At 39.8% G+C, this 21,166-nt stretch overlaps 1 protein-coding gene across 1 annotated transcript in view; it reads left to right on the forward strand.

The window, feature by feature from the left end:
* The window catches only part of COL11A2 (collagen type XI alpha 2 chain), a gene marked incomplete at its 5' end in the record, with an annotated part of 87,304 nt that overhangs the window by 554 nt on the left and 65,584 nt on the right, over positions 1 to 21,166 (forward strand). The window contains 8 exon segments of the mRNA XM_083881729.1: positions 566 to 610; positions 4,901 to 4,954; positions 8,417 to 8,461; positions 10,682 to 10,735; positions 10,871 to 10,915; positions 15,254 to 15,307; positions 17,538 to 17,771; positions 19,610 to 19,663. Of these exon segments, the coding sequence (XP_083737855.1) occupies positions 566 to 610; positions 4,901 to 4,954; positions 8,417 to 8,461; positions 10,682 to 10,735; positions 10,871 to 10,915; positions 15,254 to 15,307; positions 17,538 to 17,771; positions 19,610 to 19,663 (585 nt within the window).

A 21,166-nucleotide genomic window follows, 5' to 3' on the forward strand; every position in this document is an offset into this window, starting at 1 on the left:
AATTTCCCCAAAATCCTCCAAATTTCCCCCAAATTTCCCCCAAAATTTCCCCAATTTTCCCCAGTTTTCCGTCAAATTTCCCCAAATTCCCCCAAATTTTACCCAAATTCCTCCAAAATTCCCAAAATTTCCCCAAATTTTCACCTGAATTTTCCCCACATTACCCCAAAATCCCCCCAAATTCTCCCAAATTTCCCCCAAATTTCCCCAAAATCCCCCCAAATTCTCCCAAATTTCCCCAAATTTTCCCAGAATCCCCAAATTTCACCCGAATTTTCCCCAATTTCTCCCCCAAATTTTCCCAAAATTCCCCCAAATCTCCCAAATTTCCTCAAATTCCCCCAAAATTCCCCCAAAATTCCCCCAAATTTTCCTAAAATTCTCCAAATTTCCCCCAAATTTCCCCAAATTTTCCCCAAAATCCCCCAAAATTTTCCCCAAAATTCACAAAATTGCCCCAAATTTCGCCAAATTTTCCCCAAATTCCCCCAAAATTCCCAGAATTTCCCCCAAACTCCCCAAATTCCTCATTTTTCACCCCAAATTTCTGATTTTTTCCCCTCAGGGGGTTCGAGGTCTGGACGGTCCCGTCGGCCCCAAAGGGAACCTGGTGAGGAATTTGGGGGGAAAAAATGGAAAATTTGAGGAATTTTGGGGGAAAAAAATGGAAAATTTGAGGAATTTTGGGTGAAAAAATGGGAATTTTGGGGATTTGGGGGGGAAAACTGGAAATTTCGGGGGGAAAAAGGGAAATTTGGGGATTTTTTTTGGGGGAAAAAAGGGAAAATTGGGGGGAAAATGGAAATTTTTTTTGGGAAAAAAGGGAATTTTGGGGGGAAAAATGGAATTTTGGAGGAGAAAAGGGAATTTGGGGATTTTTTGGGAAAAAAAATTGAATTTTAGGGGGGTTTTTTTGGGTAAAAGGGAAATTGGGGTTAAAAAAAAAGGAATTTGGGGTTAAAAATGTGAATTTTGGTGTTTTGAGGGGGCAAAAAGGGAAAAACGGGGATTTGGGGTGAAAAAAGGGAATTTGGAGGAATTTTTTTTGTGGGAAAGAGGGAAATTTGGGGAAAAAAAAGGGAATTTTTTTGGAAAAAAACAGAATTTGGGGATTTTTTTGGGAAAAAAGGGAATTTTGGGGATTTGAAGGGGGAAAAAGGGGAAATTGGGTGAAGAAAATAGAAGTTTTGGCATTTTTTGGGTGAAAAAATAGGAAATTTGGGTTAAAAATGGGAATTTTGGGTAAAAAAAAAAAAGGAAATTTTTGGGATTTTTTGGGGAAAAAATGGGAAATTTGGGGGGAAAAATTTTGGTGAAAAAAGGGAATTTTGGGTTAAAAAAAGGGAATTTGGGGGATTTTTTTGAGGGAAAAAATGGAATTTTGGGGATTTTTGGGGCAAAAATGGGAAATTTGGGTGAAAAAAGGGAATTTGGGGATTATTTTGGGGAAAAAATGGAATTTTTTGGGGGAAAAAGGGGATTTTGGGGGTTTTTTTGAGGAAAAAGGAGATTTGGGGGTTTAAAACGGGAAATTGGGGTGAAAAAATGGAATTTTGGGGATTTTTGGAGGCAAAAAAAGGGAAATTTGGGGTTTATTTGGGGGGGGAATGGGAAATTTGGGTAAAAAAGGGAATTTGGGGAATTTTTTTGTGGGAAAATGGAATTTTGGTGGGAAAAAAAGGAAATTTGGAGTTTTTTTGGGGGGGAAAAAAGGGAATTTTGGGGAAAAAAGGGAAATTTGGGTGAAAAAAAGAGATTTTTGGTGGAAAAAAAAGGGAATTTTGGGGAAAAATGGGAAATTTGGGGAAATTGGAATTTTGGGGATTTTTTGGGGAAAAAATGGGATTTTTGGGGGGAAAAGGGAATTGGGGGATTTGGGGGGTAAAAAATGGAATTTTGGGGATTTTTTTGGGAAAATATTTGGAATTTTGGTGAAAAAAGGGAAATTTGGGAATTTTGGGGGGAAATTGGGGAATTTTGGGGGATAAAAGGGAAATTTTGGGGCAAAAATTGGAATTTGGGTGAAAAAAGGGAATTTTGGGGATTTTTAAGGGAAAAAAATGGGAAATTCGGGGGGGAAATGGTTTTTTGGGGGGAAATAAAAGGGGATTTTTGGGGGGAAAAAATGGAAATTTTGGAGGAAAAAAGGGAAATTTGGGGATTTTTTTGGGGGAAAAAGGGAAATTTGGGGAAAATTGGAATTTGGGTGAAAAAAGGGAAATCTGGGGATTTTTGGGGGGAAAGGGAAATTTGGGGGGAAAAAGGGAAGCCATTTGGGGGAAAAATGGTTTTTTGGGGGAAAATAAAAGGGGATTTTTTTGGGGGGGGAGGGAAAAATGGAATTTCTTGGGAAAAAAAATGAATTTGAGGACAAAAAATTGGGATATTTTGGGGGAAAAAGGGAAATTTGGGAAAGGAAATGGAGGAATTTTGGGGGGAAAAAATGGGATTTTTTGGGGGGAAAAATGGGAAATTGGGGGGATTTTGGGGCAGAAAAATGGGAATTTTGGGGGATTTGGGGTAGAAAAATGGGAATTTTGGGGGGAAAAAAGGGAATTTTGGGGATTTTTTTGAGGAAAAAAGGAAATTTGGGGGGAAAAATTGGGTGAAAAAAATGGATTTTTGGGGATTTTGTTGATGGGGAAAATGGGAAATTTGGGTAAAAAAGGGAATTTCGAGGGTTTTTTTGTGGGAAAAACGGGAAATTTGGGTAAAAAAGGGAATTTAGGGGGAAAAATGGAAAATATTGGGTAAAAAAAAGGGAATTTTGGGGATTTTTTTGGGGAAAAAGGGAAAACTCGGTAAAAAAAAAAGAAATTTGGGTGAAAAAAGGGAATTTTTCTGGGGAAAAGGGAAATTTGGGTAAAAAAAAGGGAATTTTGGGGATTTTTGGGGAAAAACGGGAAATTTTTTGGGGAAAGGGAAATTTGGGGATTTTTGGGAAGGAGAAAAGGGAAATTTGGGGATTTTTTTGGGCAAAAATGGGAATTTTGGGTGAAAAATAGAAAATTTGGGGTTTTTATTTTGGGGGAGAAAAGGGAAATTTGGGGAAAAAAAGGAAAATTTTTTTTGGGAAAAAAGGGGATTTTGGGTGAAAAAAAAAAAGGGAATTTTGGGGATTTTTTTGGGGGAAAAAGGGAAATTTGGGGGAAAAAAGAGGGTTTTTTGGGGGAAAAAAAGGAGATTTTTTTGGAGAGGAAAAGGGGGATTTTGAGGACAAAAATGGATTTTTTTGAGGAAAAAACCGGAAATTTGGGAAGGGAAATGGAGGAATTTTGGGGAGAAAAAATGGGAATTTTTTAGGGAAAAAGGGAATTCTGGGGCAGAAAAATGGGAATTATGGGGGATTTGGGGTGGAAAAATAGGAATTTTGGGAGGAAAAATGGGAATTTTGGGAGGAAAAATGGGAATTTTGGGAGGAAAAATGGGAATTTTGGGGATTTGGGGTAGAAAAATGGGAATTTTGGGGGGAAAAATGGGATTTTTGGGGATTTTTTTGAGGAAAAAAGGAAATTTGGGGGGAAAAATTGGGTGAAAAAAAGGATTTTTGGGGATTTTGTTGATGGGGAAAATGGGAAATTTGGGTAAAAAAGGGAATTTTGAGGGTTTTTTTTGTGGGAAAAACGGGAAATTTGAGGAAAGAAGGGAATTTAGGGGGAAAAATGGAAAATATTGGGTGAAAAAAAAGGGAATTTTGGGGATTTTTTGGGGAAAAACGGGAAATTTTTTGGGGAAAGGGAAATTTGGGATTTTTGGGAAGGAGAAAAGGGAAATTTGGGGATTTTTTTTGGGCAAAAAAATGGAATTTTGGGTGAAAAATAGAAAATTTGGGGTTTTTATTTCGGGGGAGAAAAGGGAAATTTGGGGAAAAAAGGAAAATTTTTTTGGGAAAAAAGGGGATTTTGGGTGAAAAAAAAAAAAGGAATTTTGGGGATTTTTTTGGGGGAAAAAAGGGGAAATTTGGGGAAAAAGAGGGTTTTTGGGGGGAAAAAAAGGAGATTTTTTTGGAGAGGAAAAGGGGGATTTTGAGGACAAAAAAATGGGATTTTTTTTGAGGAAAAACCGGAAATTTGGGAAGGGAAATGGAGGAATTTTGGGGAGAAAAATGGGAATTTTTTAGGGAAAAAAGGGAATTCTGGGGCAGAAAAATGGGAATTATGGGGGATTTGGGGTGGAAAATAGGAATTTTGGGAGGAAAAATGGGAATTTTGGGAGGAAAAATGGGAATTTTGGGAGGAAAAATGGGAATTTTGGGGGGAAAAATGGGAATTTTGGGAGGAAAAATGGGAATTTTGGGGGGAAAAATGGAATTTTGGGGGAAAAATGGGAATTTTGGGAGGAAAAATGGGAATTTTGGGAGGAAAAATGGGAATTTTGGGGGGAAAAACGGAATTTTGGGGGGAAAATGGGAATTTTGGGAGGAAAAATGGGAATTTTGGGGGAAAACGGAATTTTGGGGGGAAAAATGGGAATTTTGGGGGAAAATGGGAAATTTTGGGGGGAAAAATGGGAATTTTGGGAGGAAAAATGGGAAATTTTGGGGGGAAAAATGGGAATTTTGGGAGGAAAAATGGGAATTTTGGGGGGAAAAATGGGAATTTTGGGGGAAAAATGGGAATTTTGGGAGGAAAAATGGGAATTTTGGGGGGAAAAATGGGAATTTTGGGAGAAAAATGGGAATTCTGGGCAGAAAATGGAATTATGGGGATTGGGGTGGAAAAATGGGAATTTTGGGGGGAAAAATGGGAATTTTGGAGGAAAATGGGAATTTTGGGGGGAAAAATGGGAATTTTGGGGGGAAAAATGGGAATTTTGGGATTTTGGGTGGGTTTGGGGAGTTTTTTTTGGGGTGATTTTCCTCCCCAAAAATAATTTTGTGTTTTTGTTTTTCCCCCCAAAGGGCCCCCAGGGAGAGCCGGGACCCCCCGGGCAGCAGGGCAGCCCCGGGACACAGGTCAGACCACAAAAATATACAAAATTCACCACCAAAATCACCCCAAAATTCCCTAAAAAAGTCCCAAAAATTCCCCAAAAAATTCCCCAAAAATCCTTAAAAAAATCCCCCCAAAATCTCCCCGAGATTCCCTAAAAAATTCACAAAAAAATCCCCCAAAAAATCCTCCCGAATTCATCTCAAAATTCACCCCAAATTCACCCCAAAATTCCCTAAAAAACTCCCCAAAATACCCAAAAATCGTTCCTGAAATTCCCAAAAAAATCGTCCCCCAAAATTCCCCAAAATTCAATCCAGAATTCCCAAAAAAAATCCCCCAAAAATCTCAAAAAATCCCAAAAAAAAATTCCCCCCAAAATCCCCCAAAAAAATTGTCCCCAAAATTCCCCAAAAATTCCCCAAAATTCATCCCAAATTCATTCAAAATTCCCTAAAAAAATCCCCCAAAATCCCCAAATTTATCCCAAAATTCCCTAAAAAATCCCCCCAAAAATCCCCAAAAAATCGTCCCGAAAATTCCCCAAAAATACCCAAAATTCACCAAAAAAATCCCCAAAAAATCATCCCAAAAATTCACCAAAAATCCCCAAAAAAATCCCCCCAAAATTCCCTAAAAAATACCCAAAATTCACCCAAAATTTCAACTCACAATTCACCCCAAATTCACCCCAAAGTTCACCCCAAAATTCCCTAAAAAATCCACCAAAAAATCACAAAAATTTAAAAAGAAATCGCCCCCAAAATTCCCCAAAAATACCCAAAATTCACCTCAAAAATTCACCCCAGAATTCACCCCAAAATCCTCAAAAAAATCTCCCCAAAATTCCCCAAAAATTCCCCAAATTCACCCGAAAATTCACCTCAAATTCACCCCAAAATTCATCCCAAATTCATCCTCAAATTCACCCCAAAAATTCACCCCAAAAATTCACCCCAAAGTCACCCCAAATTCATCCCAAAGTTCCCTTTAAAATCCAAAAAAAAGAACCCCAAAATAAAAAAATTGTCCCCAAAATTCCCCCAAAAAATCCCCAAATTCCCCCCAAAATTCCCTAAAAAATCCACAAAAAATCGTCCCCAAAATTCCCCCAAAATACCCAAAATTCGCCCCAAAATACACCCCAAAAATCCCCAAAAATTACCTAAAAAATCCCCCCCCCAAAAAAATTATCCCCAAAATTCCCCAAATTCGCCAAAAAAATCCCCCAAAAAATCTCCCAGAAATTCCCAAAAAATTCCCAAAATTCCCCCCCCAAATTCCCTAAAAAAATCCCCAAAAAATTCCCCAAAAATCGTCCCCAAAATTCTGCAAAAATACCCAAAATTCACCCCAAAATTCACCCCAAAATTCACCCCAAAAGTCCCTAAAAAAATCCCCCCAAAATCTAAAAAAATCCCAAAAAATCATCCCCAAAATTCCCCCCAAAAAAACCAAAAAATCCCCAAAAAATCGTCCCCAAAATATCCCAAAATTCATCCCAAAATTCACCCCAAATTCACCCCAAAAGTCCCTAAAAATTCCTCAAAAAAATCCCCCAAAAACCAAAAAAAAATTGTCCCAAAAATTCCCCCAAAATTCCCCAAATTCACAAGAAAGTTCACCCCAAATTCCCAAAAAAAAAAATCCCCAAAAAAATCTCAAAAAAATTGTCCCCAAAATTCCCCCAAAATCCCCTAAAAATCATCCCCAAAATCACCCCAAAAGTTTCTAAAAATTCCCTTAAAATTCCCAAAAAATTGTCCCCAAAATTCCCTAAAAACGCCCCAAATTCACCCCAAAATTTCCTAAAAATTGTCCCCGAAATTCCCCCAAATTCATCCGAAATTCACCCCAAAAGTCCCTAAAAAACCCCCCCAAAATCCCCAAAAAATCCCCCCAAAAATCTCTCAGAAATTACCTAAAAATACCAAAATTCACCCCAAATTCACCCCAAAAATTCCTCAAAAAATCCCCCAAAAACCAAAAAAAATTGTCCCCAAAATTCCCCAAAATTCACCCAAAATTCACCCAAAATTCACCACAAAATTCCCAAAAAAATCCCCCCCCAAAAAAATTTGTCCCCAAAATTCCCCAAAAATCCAAAAAAAATCCCCCCAAATTCCCCCAAATTTGCCCCAAAATGTCATAAATCTCCCCAAAATCCATCAAAACCTTCCCCAAATCCCCCCAAAAATCCCCAAAATTCCCCAAAATCCCCCCAGACACCCCCAAATTTTACCCAAATTTCCCCAAATCCCCCAAATTTCCTCAAATTCCCCCAAAATCGCCCCAAAATTCCCCCAAAAGCCCCAAAATTCCCCCAAATTTCCTCCCAAATTTCCTCCCAAATTCTTCAAAATTTCCCCCCAAAATTCCCCAAAATTTTCCTCAAATTCTCCCCAAATCCCAAAAAATCCCCCCCAGAACTCCCAAAAATGCCCCAAAATCCCCCAAAATCCCCCAAATTTTCTCCAAATCCCCCAAATTCCCCCAAAATCCCCCAAATTCCCCAAAATTCTCCTCAAATCTCCCCAAATTTTTCCCAAATTTTCCTCAAATTCCCCCAAATTCTCCCCAAATCTTCCCAAATTCCCCCAAATTTCCCCCAAATTCCCCAAATCTTCCCAAATTCCCCCAAATTTCCCCCAAATCCCCCAAAGTTTTCCCCAAATCCCCCCAAATTCTCCCCAAATTCCCCCCAAATCCCCCCAAAATTAACTAAAACCTCCCCCAAAATCCCTTAAAATTTCCCCAAATCCCCCAAAATTTCCCCAAATTTTCCCCAATTCCTCTGAAATCCCCCCAAATCCACCAAAACCTTCCCCAAATTCCCCAAAATCCCCCCAAATTTCCCCAATTTTCCCCAAAATTCCCCCAAATTCACTCAAACTTTCCCCAAATTTTCCTCAAATTTCCCCCAAATCCCCCCAAAATTCCTCCAAAATCCCCCAAATTCCCCAAAATTCTCCTCAAATCTCCCCAAATTTTTCCCAAATTTTCCTCAAATCCCCCCAAATTCCCCCCAAATCACCCCAAATCCCAAAAAATCCCCCCCAGAACTCTTCAAAACACCCCAAATTCCCCCAAAATCCCCCAAAATTCCCCAAAATATCCCCCAAACTTTCCCCAAATCCCCTCAAATCTCCCCAAAATTCCCCCAAATCCCCCCAAAATTTCCCCAAATTTCCCCAAAATCCCCCAAATCCCTCCAAATCCCCCAAACTCCCCCAAATTTCCCCCCCAAATCCCAAATTCCTCAATTTCCCTCAAATTCTCCCCAAATCCCCCCAGATTTTCCTCAAATTTTCCTCAAATTTCCCCCAAATACCCCAAAATTCCTCCAAAATTCCTCCAAAATTCCCCCCAAATTCCCCCAAATTTCCCCCAAAATTCCCCCAAATTCCCCAAATCCCCCCAAAATCCCCCAAATTTCCCCAAAAAATCCCCAAATTTCCCCCCCAAATCCCCGTTTGTTGTTTCAGGGTCTCCCGGGACCCCAAGGAGCGACCGGAGCCCCCGGGGAGAAGGTTTGGGGCCTTTGGGGGGATTTTGGGGGGATTTTGGGGAAATTTGGGGGATTTTGGGGAGATTTGAGGGAATTTGGGGAGAATTTGAGGGAAATTTTGGGGATTTTGAGGATTTTGGGAGGAATTTTGAGGAATTTGGGGATTTGGGGGGGAAAATTGGGGGATTTTGGGGGGATTTGGAGGGATTTGGGGGATTTTGGGGAAATTTTGGGGGGATTTGGGGGATTTTGGGGAGATTTGAGGGGATTTGGGGAAAGTTTGGGGGATATTTTGGGGAATTTTGGGGGATTTTGGGGGAATTTGGGGTGTTTTGAAGAGTTCTGGGGGGGATTTTTTGGGATTTGGGGTGATTTGGGGGGAATTTGGGGGGATTTGAGGAAAATTTGGGAAAAAATTTGGGGAGATTTGAGGAGAATTTTGGGGAATTTGGGGGATTTTGGAGGAATTTTGGGGGATTTGGGGGAAATTTGAGGAAATTTTGGGGAAAGTTTGAGTGAATTTGGGGGAATTTTGGGGAAATTGGGGAAATTTGGGGGGATTTTGGGGAATTTGGGGAAGGTTTTGGTGGATTTTGGGGGGATTTCAGAGGAATTGGGGAAAATTTGGGGAAATTTTGGGGGAATTTGGGGGATTTTTGGGGGGGTTTAGGGGGATTTTTGGGGGATTTTTGGGGGGATTTTTGGGGGATTTTTGGGTGGATTTTGGGGGGATTTTTGGGCGGATTTGAGGGGATTTTGGGGGATTTTTGGGGGGATTTTGGGGGAATTTGGGGGATTTTTGGGGTCCTGGAGGGATTTTGGGGGGAATTTTGGGGGAATTTGGGGGATTTGGGAGATTTTGGGTGGATTTTGGAGGCTTTTTTGGGATTTGGGAGGTTTTGGGGGGGATTTGGGGTTTTTTGGGGGGGTCCTGGAGGGATTTTGGGGCATTTTGGGGAATTTGGGAGATTTTGGAGCATTTTGGGGGATTTTGGCGGTTCCTGGGGGGGATTTTTGGGGGGGATTTTTGGGGATTTTGGGGGCATGTTTTGGGATTTTGATATTTTGGGGAATTTTGGGGCGTTTTGGGATTTTTGGAGGGTCCGGGGGGGGGGATTTTGGGGGGATTTTGGGGATTTGGGGGATTTTTTGGGGATTTTTTGGGGGGATTTTGGGGAATTTTGGGGAGTCCTGGGAGGATTTTTTGAGATTTTGGGGGATTTGGGGAGAATTTTGGAGGGTTTGGGGATTTGAGAGATTTTGGGGGATTTGGGGGGGGGGGGGGGGGATTTTGAGGGATTTTGGTCATTTTTTGGGATTTTTGGGGGTCCCGGGAGAGATTTTGGGGTCCTGGGAAGGTTTGGGGGGTCCTGGGGGGATTTGGGAGATTTTGGGGCATTTGGGGAGATTTTGGGTGGATTTTGGGGCATTTTGGGGAGTCCTGGGAGGATTTTTTGGGATTTGGGGGCTGATTTTGGGATAATTTTGGGGCTGATTTTGGGGGCTGATTTTGGGTTTATTTTTGGGCTGTTTTCGGGTGGATTTTGGGGCCATTTCTGGGCTGATTTTGCGTTATTTTGGGGTAAATTTTGGGCTGATTTTGGGGCTGATTTTGGGGCTGATTTTGGGGCAATTTTTGGGCTGATTTTGGAATAATTTGGGCTGATTTTGGGGCTATTTTGGGCTGATTTTGGGATTATTTTGGTGCCATTTTTGATCTAATTTTAGGCTGATTTTTTGGCTATTTTTGGTCTAATTTTGGGCTGGTTTTTTGGCTATTTTGGGCTGATTTTGGGCTGATTTTTGGATCATTTTGGGGCCATTTTTAGGCTGATTTCGGGATAATTTTGGGACCATTTTTGGGCTGATTTGGGGCTCATTTTGGGCTGATTTTGGGGCTATTTTCGGGCTGATTTTGGGGGCTAATTTTGAGTTATTTTTGGGCTATTTTTGGGCTGATTTTGGTTTATTTTTGGGGCTGATTTTGGGCCATTTTTGGGCTGATTTTGGGATAATTTTGGGCTGATTTTGGGATAATTTTGGTGCCATTTTTGGGCTGATTTTAGGCTGATTTTGGTCTGATTTTGAGATTATTTTGAGTTTATTTTTGGGGCTATTTTTGGGATGATTTTGGGATCTTTTTGGACTGATTTCGGGATAATTTTGGGGCCATTTTTTGGCTGATTTTGGGTTGATTTTTGGATGATTTTGGGCTGATTTTGACCCCCCAATTCCCTTCCAGGGCCCCCAGGGGCGGCCGGGGCTGCCGGGGCTCCCGGGATCCGACGGGCCCCCCGTGAGTTCCCCCAAAAAACCCCAAAAAAACCCCAAAATTCCCCCAAAAAACCCCCAAATTTGGGGCTCTGGGGGCTCAAACCCCAATTTTGGGGTCCCCTCCCCCACCCCCGTTTTGTGTCCCCTCCCCCTCCAGGGACACCCAGGGAAGGAGGGACCCCCCGGCGGGACCGGAGCACAGGTGACCCCAAAAATACCCCAAAATTAACCCTAATTATCCCAAAACACCCAATTACCCAAAATTTACCCCAAATCCTGAAAATTCCGCCCCAAAACCCCCCAAAATTACCCCAAATTACCCCAAAATTACCCCAAAACACCCAAATTTACCCAAAATTACCCAAAATCCTGAAAATTCCGCCCCAAAACCCCCCAAAATTACCCCAAATTACCCCAAAAATACCCCAAAATTACCCCAAAACACCCGAATTTACCCAAAATTACCCAAAATCCTGAAAATTCCACACCAAAACCCCCCAAAATTACCCCAAATTACCCCAAAAATACCCCAAAATTCCACCCCAAAACACCCAAATTTACCCCAAATTACCCCAAAATTAACCCTAATTATCCCAAAACACCCAATTACCCAAAATTTACCCCAAATCCTGAAAATTCCGCCCCAAAACCCCCCAAAATTACCCCAAATTACCCCAAAAATACCCCAAAATTACCCCAAAACACCCAAATTTACCCAAAATTACCCAAAATCCTGAAAATTCCACCCCAAAACCCCCCAAAATTGCCCCAAATTCTGACAATTCCACCCCAAAACACACAAAATTACCCCAAATTTACCCCAAAATTAACCCTAATTACCCCAAAATCCTGAAAATTCCACCCCAAAACCCCCCAAAATTGCCCCAAATTCTGACAATTCCACCCCAAAACACACAAAATTACCCCAAATTTACCCCAAAATTAACCCTAATTACCCCAAAATCCTGAAAATTCCACCCCAAAACACCCAAATTTACCCCAAAATCCTGAAAATTCCACCCCAAAACACACAAAACGCACAAAAACACCCAAATTTACCCCAAAAATTAACCCTAATTACCCCAAAATCCTGAAAATTCCACCCCAAAACACACAAAATTACCCCAAAATTACCCCAAAATTACCCCAAAACACCCAAATTTACCCAAAATTACCCAAAATCCTGAAAATTCCACACCAAAACCCCCCAAAATTACCCCAAATTACCCCAAAAATACCCCAAAAATACCCCAAAACACCCGAACTTACCCAAATTTACCCCAAATCCTGAAAATTCCGCCCCAAAACCCCCCAAAATTACCCCAAATTACCCCAAAACTACCCCAAAATTACCCCAAAACACCCGAATTTACCCAAAATTACCCAAAATCCTGAAAATTCCACCCCAAAACACCCAAAAATTGCCCCAAATTACCCCAAATTACCCCAAAATTACCCCAAAACACCCGAATTTACCCAAAATTGCCCAAAATCCTGAAAATTCCACCCCAAAACACCCAAAAATTGCCCCAAATTCTGACAATTCCACCCCAAAACACACAAAATTACCCCAAATTTACCCCAAAATTAACCCTAATTACCCCAAAATCCTGAAAATTCCACCCCAAAACCCCCCAAAATTACCCCAAATTACCCCAAAATTACCCCAAAACACCCGAATTTACCCAAAATTACCCAAAATCCTGAAAATTCCACCCCAAAACACCCCAAAATTGCCCCAAATCCTGGAAATTCCACCCCAAAACACACAAAATTACCCCAAATTTACCCCAAAATTAACCCTAATTACCCCAAAATCCTGAAAATTCCACCCCAAAACACCCGAATTTACCCCAAATCCTGAAAATTCCACTCCAAAACACCCAAATTTACCCAAAAAATACCCCAAATCCTGAAAATTCCACCCCAAAACACCCAAATTTACCCCAAATTACCCCAAAATTAACCCTAATTATCCCAAAACACCCAATTACCCAAAATTTACCCCAAATCCTGACAATTCCACCCCAAAACCCCCCAAAATTGCCCCAAATTACCCCAAAATTACCCCAAAACACCCAAATTTACCCAAAATTACCCAAAATCCTGGAAATTCCACCCCAAAACACCCAAAAATTGCCCCAAATCCTGGAAATTCCACCCCAAAACACACAAAATTACCCCAAATTTACCCCAAAATTAACCCTAATTACCCCAAAATCCTGAAAATTCCACCCCAAAACACCCAAATTTACCCCAAATTACCCCAAAATTAACCCTAATTATCCCAAAACACCCAATTACCCAAAATTTACCCCAAATCCTGAAAATTCCGCCCCAAAACCCCCCAAAATTACCCCAAATTACCCCAAAATTACCCCAAAACACCCAAATTTACCCAAAATTACCCAAAATCCTGAAAATTCCACCCCAAAACCCCCCAAAATTACCCCAAATTACCCCAAAATTACCCCAAAACACCCGAACTTACCCAAAATTGCCCCAAATCCTGGAAATTCCACCCCAAAACACCCCAAAATTGCCCCAAATTCTGACAATTCCACCCCAAAACACACAAAATTACCCCAAATTTACCCCAAAATTAACCCTAATTACCCCAAAATCCTGAAAATTCCACCCCAAAACACCCAAATTTACCCCAAATCCTGAAAATTCCACCCCAAAACACCCAAATTTACCCCAAATTACCCCAAAATTAACCCTAATTACCCCAAAACACCCAATTACCCAAAATTTACCCCAAATCCTGAAAATTCCACCCCAAAACCCCCCAAAATTACCCCAAATTACCCCAAAATTACCCCAAAACACCCAAATTTACCCCAAAATTACCCCAAATCCTGAAAATTCCACCCCAAAACACCCCAAAATTACCCCAAATTACCCCAAAATTACCCCAAAACACCCAAATTTACCCAAAATTACCCAAAATCCTGAAAATTCCACCCCAAAACACCCCAAAATTACCCCAAATTATCCCAAAATTACCCCAAAACACCCGAATTTACCCAAAATTACCCAAAATCCTGAAAATTCCACCCCAAAACACCCAAAAATTGCCCCAAATTCTGACAATTCCACCCCAAAACACACAAAATTACCCCAAATTTACCCCAAAATTAACCCTAATTACCCCAAAATCCTGAAAATTCCACCCCAAAACCCCCCAAAATTACCCCAAATTACCCCAAAAATACCCCAAAACACCCAATTACCCAAAATTTACCCCAAATCCTGAAAATTCCACCCCAAACCCCCCCAAAATTACCCCAAATTACCCCAAAATTACCCCAAAACACCCAAATTTACCCAAAATTACCCAAAATCCTGAAAATTCCACCCCAAAACACCCCAAAATTGCCCCAAATTCTGACAATTCCACCCCAAAACACACAAAATTACCCCAAATTTACCCCAAAATTAACCCTAATTACTCCAAAATCCTGAAAATTCCACCCCAAAACACCCAAATTTACCCAAAAAATACCCCAAATCCTGAAAATTCCACCCCAAAACACCCAAATTTACCCAAAAAATACCCCAAATCCTGAAAATTCCGCCCCAAAACCCCCCAAAATTACCCCAAATTACCCCAAAATTACCCCAAAACACCCAAATTTACCCAAAATTACCCAAAATCCTGAAAATTCCACACCAAACCCCCCCAAAATTACCCCAAATTACCCCAAAAATACCCCAAAACACCCAAATTTACCCCAAAATTGCCCCAAATCCGGAAAATTCCACCCCAAAACCCCAAATTCTCCCCAAATCCTGGAAATTCCACCCCCAAACCCCCCCCAAATTACCACAAGTTACCCAAAATTTACCCAAATTTTCCAAATTCCCCCCAAAAATCCCCCAAAATTCCCCAAATTTTTTTTTTTTTTTGCCACCCCTAAATCCACAAATTTCCCGAATCTACTCGAATTCCCAAAATTTCCCCCCGAATTCTCCTCAATTCCCCAAAATCCTCCAAATTTCCCCAAATTCCCTCCAAATCTTCCCCAAATTCTCCAAAATTCCACCCAAATTTCCCCCAATTTTCCCCCAAAATTTCCCCAAATTCCCCAAAAAAATCCCCTAAATATTCTCCAGTTCCCCCCAAATTTCCCCAACTCCCCCCAAATTCCCCAAATTTCCCAAAATTTCCCCAAATTCCCACAAATTTTCTCCAAATTTCCCCCCAAATCCCCCCAATCTCCCCAAATTCCCCCTAAAATCCCCAAATCCTCCCAAAACCCCCAAAATTCCCCCAAAATCCCCCAAATTTCCCCCAAATTTCTCCAAATTCACCCAAAATTTCTCCAAATTTTCCCAAATTCCCCCAAATCTTCTCCAAATCCCCCAATTTTCCCCAAATTCCCCCGAAAATTTCCCCCAAAACTTCCCCCAAATCCCCCAAATTCCCCCCAAATTCCCCCCAAATCCCCCAAATTCCCCCCAAATTCCCCCAAAATCCCCCAAATTTCCCCAAAAACTTTATTTTTTCCCCTTTAAATCCCAATTTTCCCTTCAGGGTCCAGCAGGTCCCCAGGGCCCCCAGGGCTACCCCGGGCCCCGCGGCCTCAAGGTGAGAAATTCCCCAAAATTCCCAAATTTTCCGAAAATTTCCCCAAAATTTTCCCCAAAATTCCCCCAATTTCCCCCAATTTTCCCTGTTTTTTTTCCCTGATTTTTTTCCCTGATTTTTTCCCCAATTTTTTCCAAATTTTTCCTGGTTTTTTTCCCCAATTTTCCCTGATTTTTTCCCAATTTTCCCTGGTTTTTTTTCCCTGTTTTTTTCCCTGATTTTTTTCCCCAATTTTTTCCAAATTTTTCCTGGTTTTTTTCCCCAATTTTCCCTGATTTTTTCCCAATTTTTCCTGTTTTTTTTTTCCCTGATTTTTCCCCAGTTTTCCTCAAAATTTCCCTGATGTTTTTCCCAATTTTTGCCTGATTTTTTTCCAGATTTTTCTCAATTTTCTCTGATTTTTCTCCAATTTTTCCTGATTTTTTCCCAATTTTTTCCCCAATTTTCCCTTATTTTTTTCCCTAATTTCCCCCCAATTTTCCCAAATTTTCCCCATTTTCCCCCCAATTTTTCCCTGATTTTTTTTCCCTATTTTTCCCCAATTTTCCCTGATTTTTTCCCGAATGTTCCCTGATTTTCCCCAATTTTTCCCCATTTTTCCCTGATTTTTCTCTGTTTTTTTCCCTGAATTTTCCCCAATTTTTCCTGATTTTTTCCCCAATTTTTCCCAATTTTTCCTGATTTTTTCCCTGATTTTTTCCCTGATTTTTTCCCTGATTTTTTTCCAATTTTCCCCAATTCTCTCTGATTTTTACCCCAAATTTTCCCCAATTTTTTCCTGATTTTTTTCCGCATTTTTCCCTCAATTTCCCTCAATTTTTCCCAATTTTTTCCCAATTTTCCCTGATTTTTTCTCCAATTTTTCCCAAATTTCCCTGATTTTTTTCCTGATTTTTTTCCCCAATTTCCCCCAATTTTCCCTGATTTTTTCCCAATTTTTCCTGATTTCTTCCCTGATTTTTTCCCTGATTTTTTTTCTATTTTTCCCAATTTTCCCTGACTTTTTTCCCAATTTTTCCCAATTTTCCCCCCAAATTTCCCCAATTTTCCCCAAATTCTCCAAATTTTGGGGTCTGTCCCACTCTGGGATGGGAAATTTTGGGGTTTTCCCCCATTTTCACCAATTTTCTCTGATTTTCCCCCAATTTTTCCTGATTTTTTCTCAATTTCCCTGATTTTTTTTCCCCTAATTTTTCCTGATTTTTTTCCCCATTTTTTTCCCCATTTTTCCCCAAATTTCCCTGATTTTTTCCCCAATTTTTTCCAATTTTCCCCCAATTTTTTCCCGAATTTTTCCTGATTTTTTTTCACGATTTTTTTCTCAATTTCCCTCCAATTTTCCCTGATCTTTTCCCAATTTTTTTCCCTAATTTCCCCCCAAATTTTCCCCATTTTTTCCTCATTTTTCCCCCCAATTTTCCCTGATTTTTTTCCTATTTTTTCCCCAATTTTCCTGATTTTTTTCCTATTTTTCCCAAAATTTCCCTGATCTTTCCCTGATTTTCCCTGATTTTTTCTCCCGATTTTCCCCCATTTTCCACAATTTTCCCCTGACTTTTTCCCAATTTTTCCTGATTTTTTCCCAATTTTCCCCCAATTTTCCCTGATTTTTCCTGATTTTCCCTGATTTTTTCCCTATTTTTCCCCCAATTTTCCCTGATTTTCTCTTGATATTCTCCTGATATTTTCCTGCTCCCCATTTTTTTCCTGATTTTCCATCATTTTCCATCATTTTTTCCACTTTTCCCCTGATTTTCTCCGATTTTTCTTTGATTTTTTTCTCTGATTTTTCTTGATTTTTTTCCCAATTTCCCCCAATTTTTCCCAATTTTCCTTGATTTTTTTCCCTGATTTTTCCCCCAATTTTTCCCTGCTTTTTTCCCAAATTTTTTTTTCCAATTTTCCCTGATTTTTTTCCCTGATTTTTTTCCCAATTTTTTTCTCCAATTTTCCCCAAAATTTCCCTGATTTTTTTTCCCAATTTTCCCCAAATTTTCCCAATTTTCCCTGATTTTTTCCTCAATTTTTCCCAATTTCCCCCGATTTTTTTCCCATTTTTTTTTCGGATATTTTCCCCCAAATTTTCCGGATATTTTCCCTAATTTTTCCCAATTTTCCCCGATTTTTTTCCCAAATTTTCCCCAAATTTTTCCCTAAATTTCCCCCAATTTTCCCTGATTTTCCCCAAAATTTTTCCTGATTTTTTCCCCATTTTTCCCGTGTTTTTCAGGGCGTTGACGGGATCCGGGGGCTGAAGGGCCACAAGGGAGAGAAGGTGAGAGAGACCCCAAAAAACCCCAAAAATATCCCAAAAATACCCCCCAAAACTCCCCAGAATTCCTCCCAAAAATTCCCCAGAAACTTCCCAAAATTCCTCCCAAATTCCCCAAAAATTTCCCCCCAAAATTCAAAAAAATTTACAAAAAAAAATCCCAGGAAAAAAAAAAAAAAAACAAAAACAAATTAACCAAAATGCCCCAAAAATTCCCCAAAATTCCCCCAAAATTTCCTTAAAAAATCCCCAAAAATCCCCCCAAAAAATCCCTCAAAATTCCTTCCAAAATTCCTTCCAGAAATTCCCACCAAAATTCCCCCCAAAATCTCTCAAAAATTCCCAAACATCCCCCCAAAAAATCTCCCAAATTTCCCAAAAAAATCCCCCAAAATTCTGAAAAATGCCAAAATTTCCTTTAAAATCCCCAAAACCCCCAAAATTTCCTTAAAAATGACCAAAAATTCCCAAAAAATCCCCCAATTTTCCCCCCAAATCCCTCAAAATGCCCAAAATCCCCAAATTTCCTCAAAACTCCCCCCCCCCAAATCCTCCAAAATTAAAAAAAATAATTCAGAAAAAATTCCCCAAAAACTAAAAATAAAATCCCAAAAAAATCCCCAAAAATTCCCCCAAATTTCCCCATAAAAATCCCCCAAAAATCCCCAAAATTCCCCAAAAACCCCCAAATCCCCCCAAATTCTTCAAAATTCAAAAAAAAATTCCCCAAAAATTCCAAAAACATCCCCCCAAAATCCCCAAATTTCCTTAAAAATCCCCAAAATTCCTTAAAAATCTCCCCAAAATCCCCCAAATCCCCAAAATTCCTCCAAATCCCCCAAAATTCTTCCAAAACCCCAAAAATTTCCTTAAAAATCCCCAAAATTCCCCCAAATTCACACAAAATTTCCCCCAAAAAAATCCCCCAAAAAATCCCTCCAAAAATTCCTAAAAATTCAAAAAAAATTAAAAAAAAAAATCCCCCCCAAATTCCCCCCCCAAAAATTCCTCATAAATTCCCCAATTTCCCTCAAAATTCCACAAAAATCAAGAAAAATTTCCTAAATTCCCCCAAAATCCCTCAAAATCCCCAAATTTCCCTCAAAATTTCCTTTAAAATTCCTCAAAATTCCCCAAAAATCCCAAATAGCCCCAAAAATTCTCTTAAAAATCCCCCAAAATCCCCCAAATTTCCCCCAAAAAATCCCCCAAAATCCCTCAAAAATTCCCCTAAAAATCCCCAAATTCCCTTTAAAATCTTGAAAATTCCTTAAAACTCCCAAAATCCCCTAAAAATCCACCAAAATCCCTCAAAATTTCCTTAAAAATCCCCCCAAATCCCCTAAAAATCCCCTAAAAATCCCCAAAAATTCCTTCCAAAATTCCCCCCAAAATTCCCCCCAAAATTCCCAAAAATCCCAAAAATTCCCCAAAATTCCTTTGAAACCCCCCAAAATTTCCCTAAAAATCCCTCAAAATTCCCCCCAAAATTCCTCAAAAATTCCCCTAAAAATTCCTCAAAAAATTCCCAAAAAATTCCCCAAAATCCCCTAAAAATCCCCAAAAATTCCTTCCAAAATTCCCCCCAAAATTCCCCCCAAAATTCCCAAAAATCCCAAAAATTCCCCAAAATTCCTTTGAAACCCCCCAAAATTTCCCTAAAAATCCCTCAAAATTCCCCCCCCCAAAAAAAAAAAAAATTCCCCAAAATTCCTCAAAAATTCCCCTAAAAATTCCTCTAAAAAATCCCCAAAAATCCCCCCAAAATTCCCAAAAAATCCCTCAAAATTCTCCCCGAAATTCCCCAAAATCCTCCAAAAAATCCCCTAAAAATCCCCAAAATTCCTTTAAAATCCGCCCCCAAATTCCCCTAAAAATCCCTCAAAATTCCAAAAAAAAATCCAAAAAAAATTCCCCAAAATTCCTCAAAATTTCCTCTAAAAATTCCTCTAAAAATTCAGAAAAAATTCCAAAAAAATTCCCAAAAAATTCCCAAAAAATCCCAATTTTTCCCCAATTTTTCCCTCCAGGGCTCCGAGGGGTCTCCGGGTCTCCGAGGAGACGTTGGGCCCAAAGGGGATCGAGTGAGTCACAAAAATCCCCTTTTTTACCCCCAAAATTCCCATTTTTCCCCCCAAAAATCCTCTTTTCTTTCCCTCCATTTTTCCTCCCAAAAATTCCCATTTTTCTGCCCAAAATTCCCATTTTTCCTCCCAAAAATTCCCATTTTTCCCCCTCAAAATTTCCCTTTTTTCCCCCCTCAAATTCCCCTTTTATCTCCTAAAAAATCCCCTTTTTTCCTCCCCTTTTTCCTCCCCAAAATTCCAATTTTTCACCCCAAAATTCCCATTTTTCCTCCCCAAATTCCCCTTTTATCTCCTAAAAAATCCCCTTTTTTTCTCTCCCCTTTTTTCCTCCTAAAATTCCCATTTTTCTGCCCCCAAATTTCCATTTTTTCCTCCCCAAATTCCCATTTCCCCCCCAAAATTCCCATTTTCTCCAGAAATTCCTTTTTTTCCCCCAAAATTCCCATTTCCCCCAAAAATTCCCATTTTTCCTGCCCTAAAATTCGAATTTTTCACCCCAAAATTCCCGTTTTTTCCTCCCCAAATTCCTCTTTTTTCTACCCAAGAAAATTCTCTTTTTTCCCCCTTTTTTCTCCCAAAATTCCCATTTTTCTGCCCCCAAAAATTCCCATTTTTTTCTGTCCCAAAATTCCAATTTTTCACCCCAAAATTTCCATTTTTTCCTCCCCAAATTCCTCTTTTTTCTACCCAAGAAAATCCCCTTTTTTCCCCATTTTCCCCCCATTTTCCCCCCATTTTCTCCCCATTTTCTCCCCATTTTTTCTCCCATTTTTCACCATTTTTTTCCTTTTTTTTTTCCTTTTTTTTTCTCATTTTTTCCCCATTTCTCCCCCATTTTTCACCATTTTTTCTCATTTTTCCCCCATTTTTCCCCCCCATTTCTCCCCCCCATTTCTCCCCCATTTTTCCCATTTTTTTTTCTCATTTTTCCCCATTTCTCCCCCATTTTTCCCCATTTTCCCCCCATTTCTCCCCCATTTTTCCCCATTTTTTTCTCATTTTTCCCCCATTTCTCCCCCATTTTTTCCCCCATTTTTCACCATTTTTTCTCCCATTTTTCACCATTTTTTTCCTTTTTTTTTCCTTTTTTTTTCTCATTTTTTCCCAATTTCTCCCCCATTTTTCACCTTTTTTTTTCTCATTTTTCCCCCATTTTTCCCATTTTCTCCCCCATTTTTCACCATTTTTTCTCATTTTTCCCCCATTTTTCCCCCCATTTCTCCCCATTTTTCACCATTTTTTCCCCATTTTTCCCCCATTTTTCACCATTTTTCCCCATTTCCCCCCATTTCTCCCCCATTTTCCCCCCATTTTCCCCCCCATTTTTTCCCCATTTCTCCCCCATTTTTCACCATTTTTTTTCTCATTTTTCCCCCATTTTTCCCCCCCATTTCTCCCCCATTTTTCTCCCATTTTTCCCCCATTTTTCTCCCATTTTTCCTCCATTTTTCCCCCCATTTCTCCCCCATTTCTCCCCCATTTTTTCCCCATTTTTCCCCA

This window comes from Zosterops lateralis, assembly GCF_965231275.1.
Source record: "Zosterops lateralis genome assembly, chromosome: 35".
NCBI lineage: Eukaryota > Metazoa > Chordata > Aves > Passeriformes > Zosteropidae > Zosterops > Zosterops lateralis.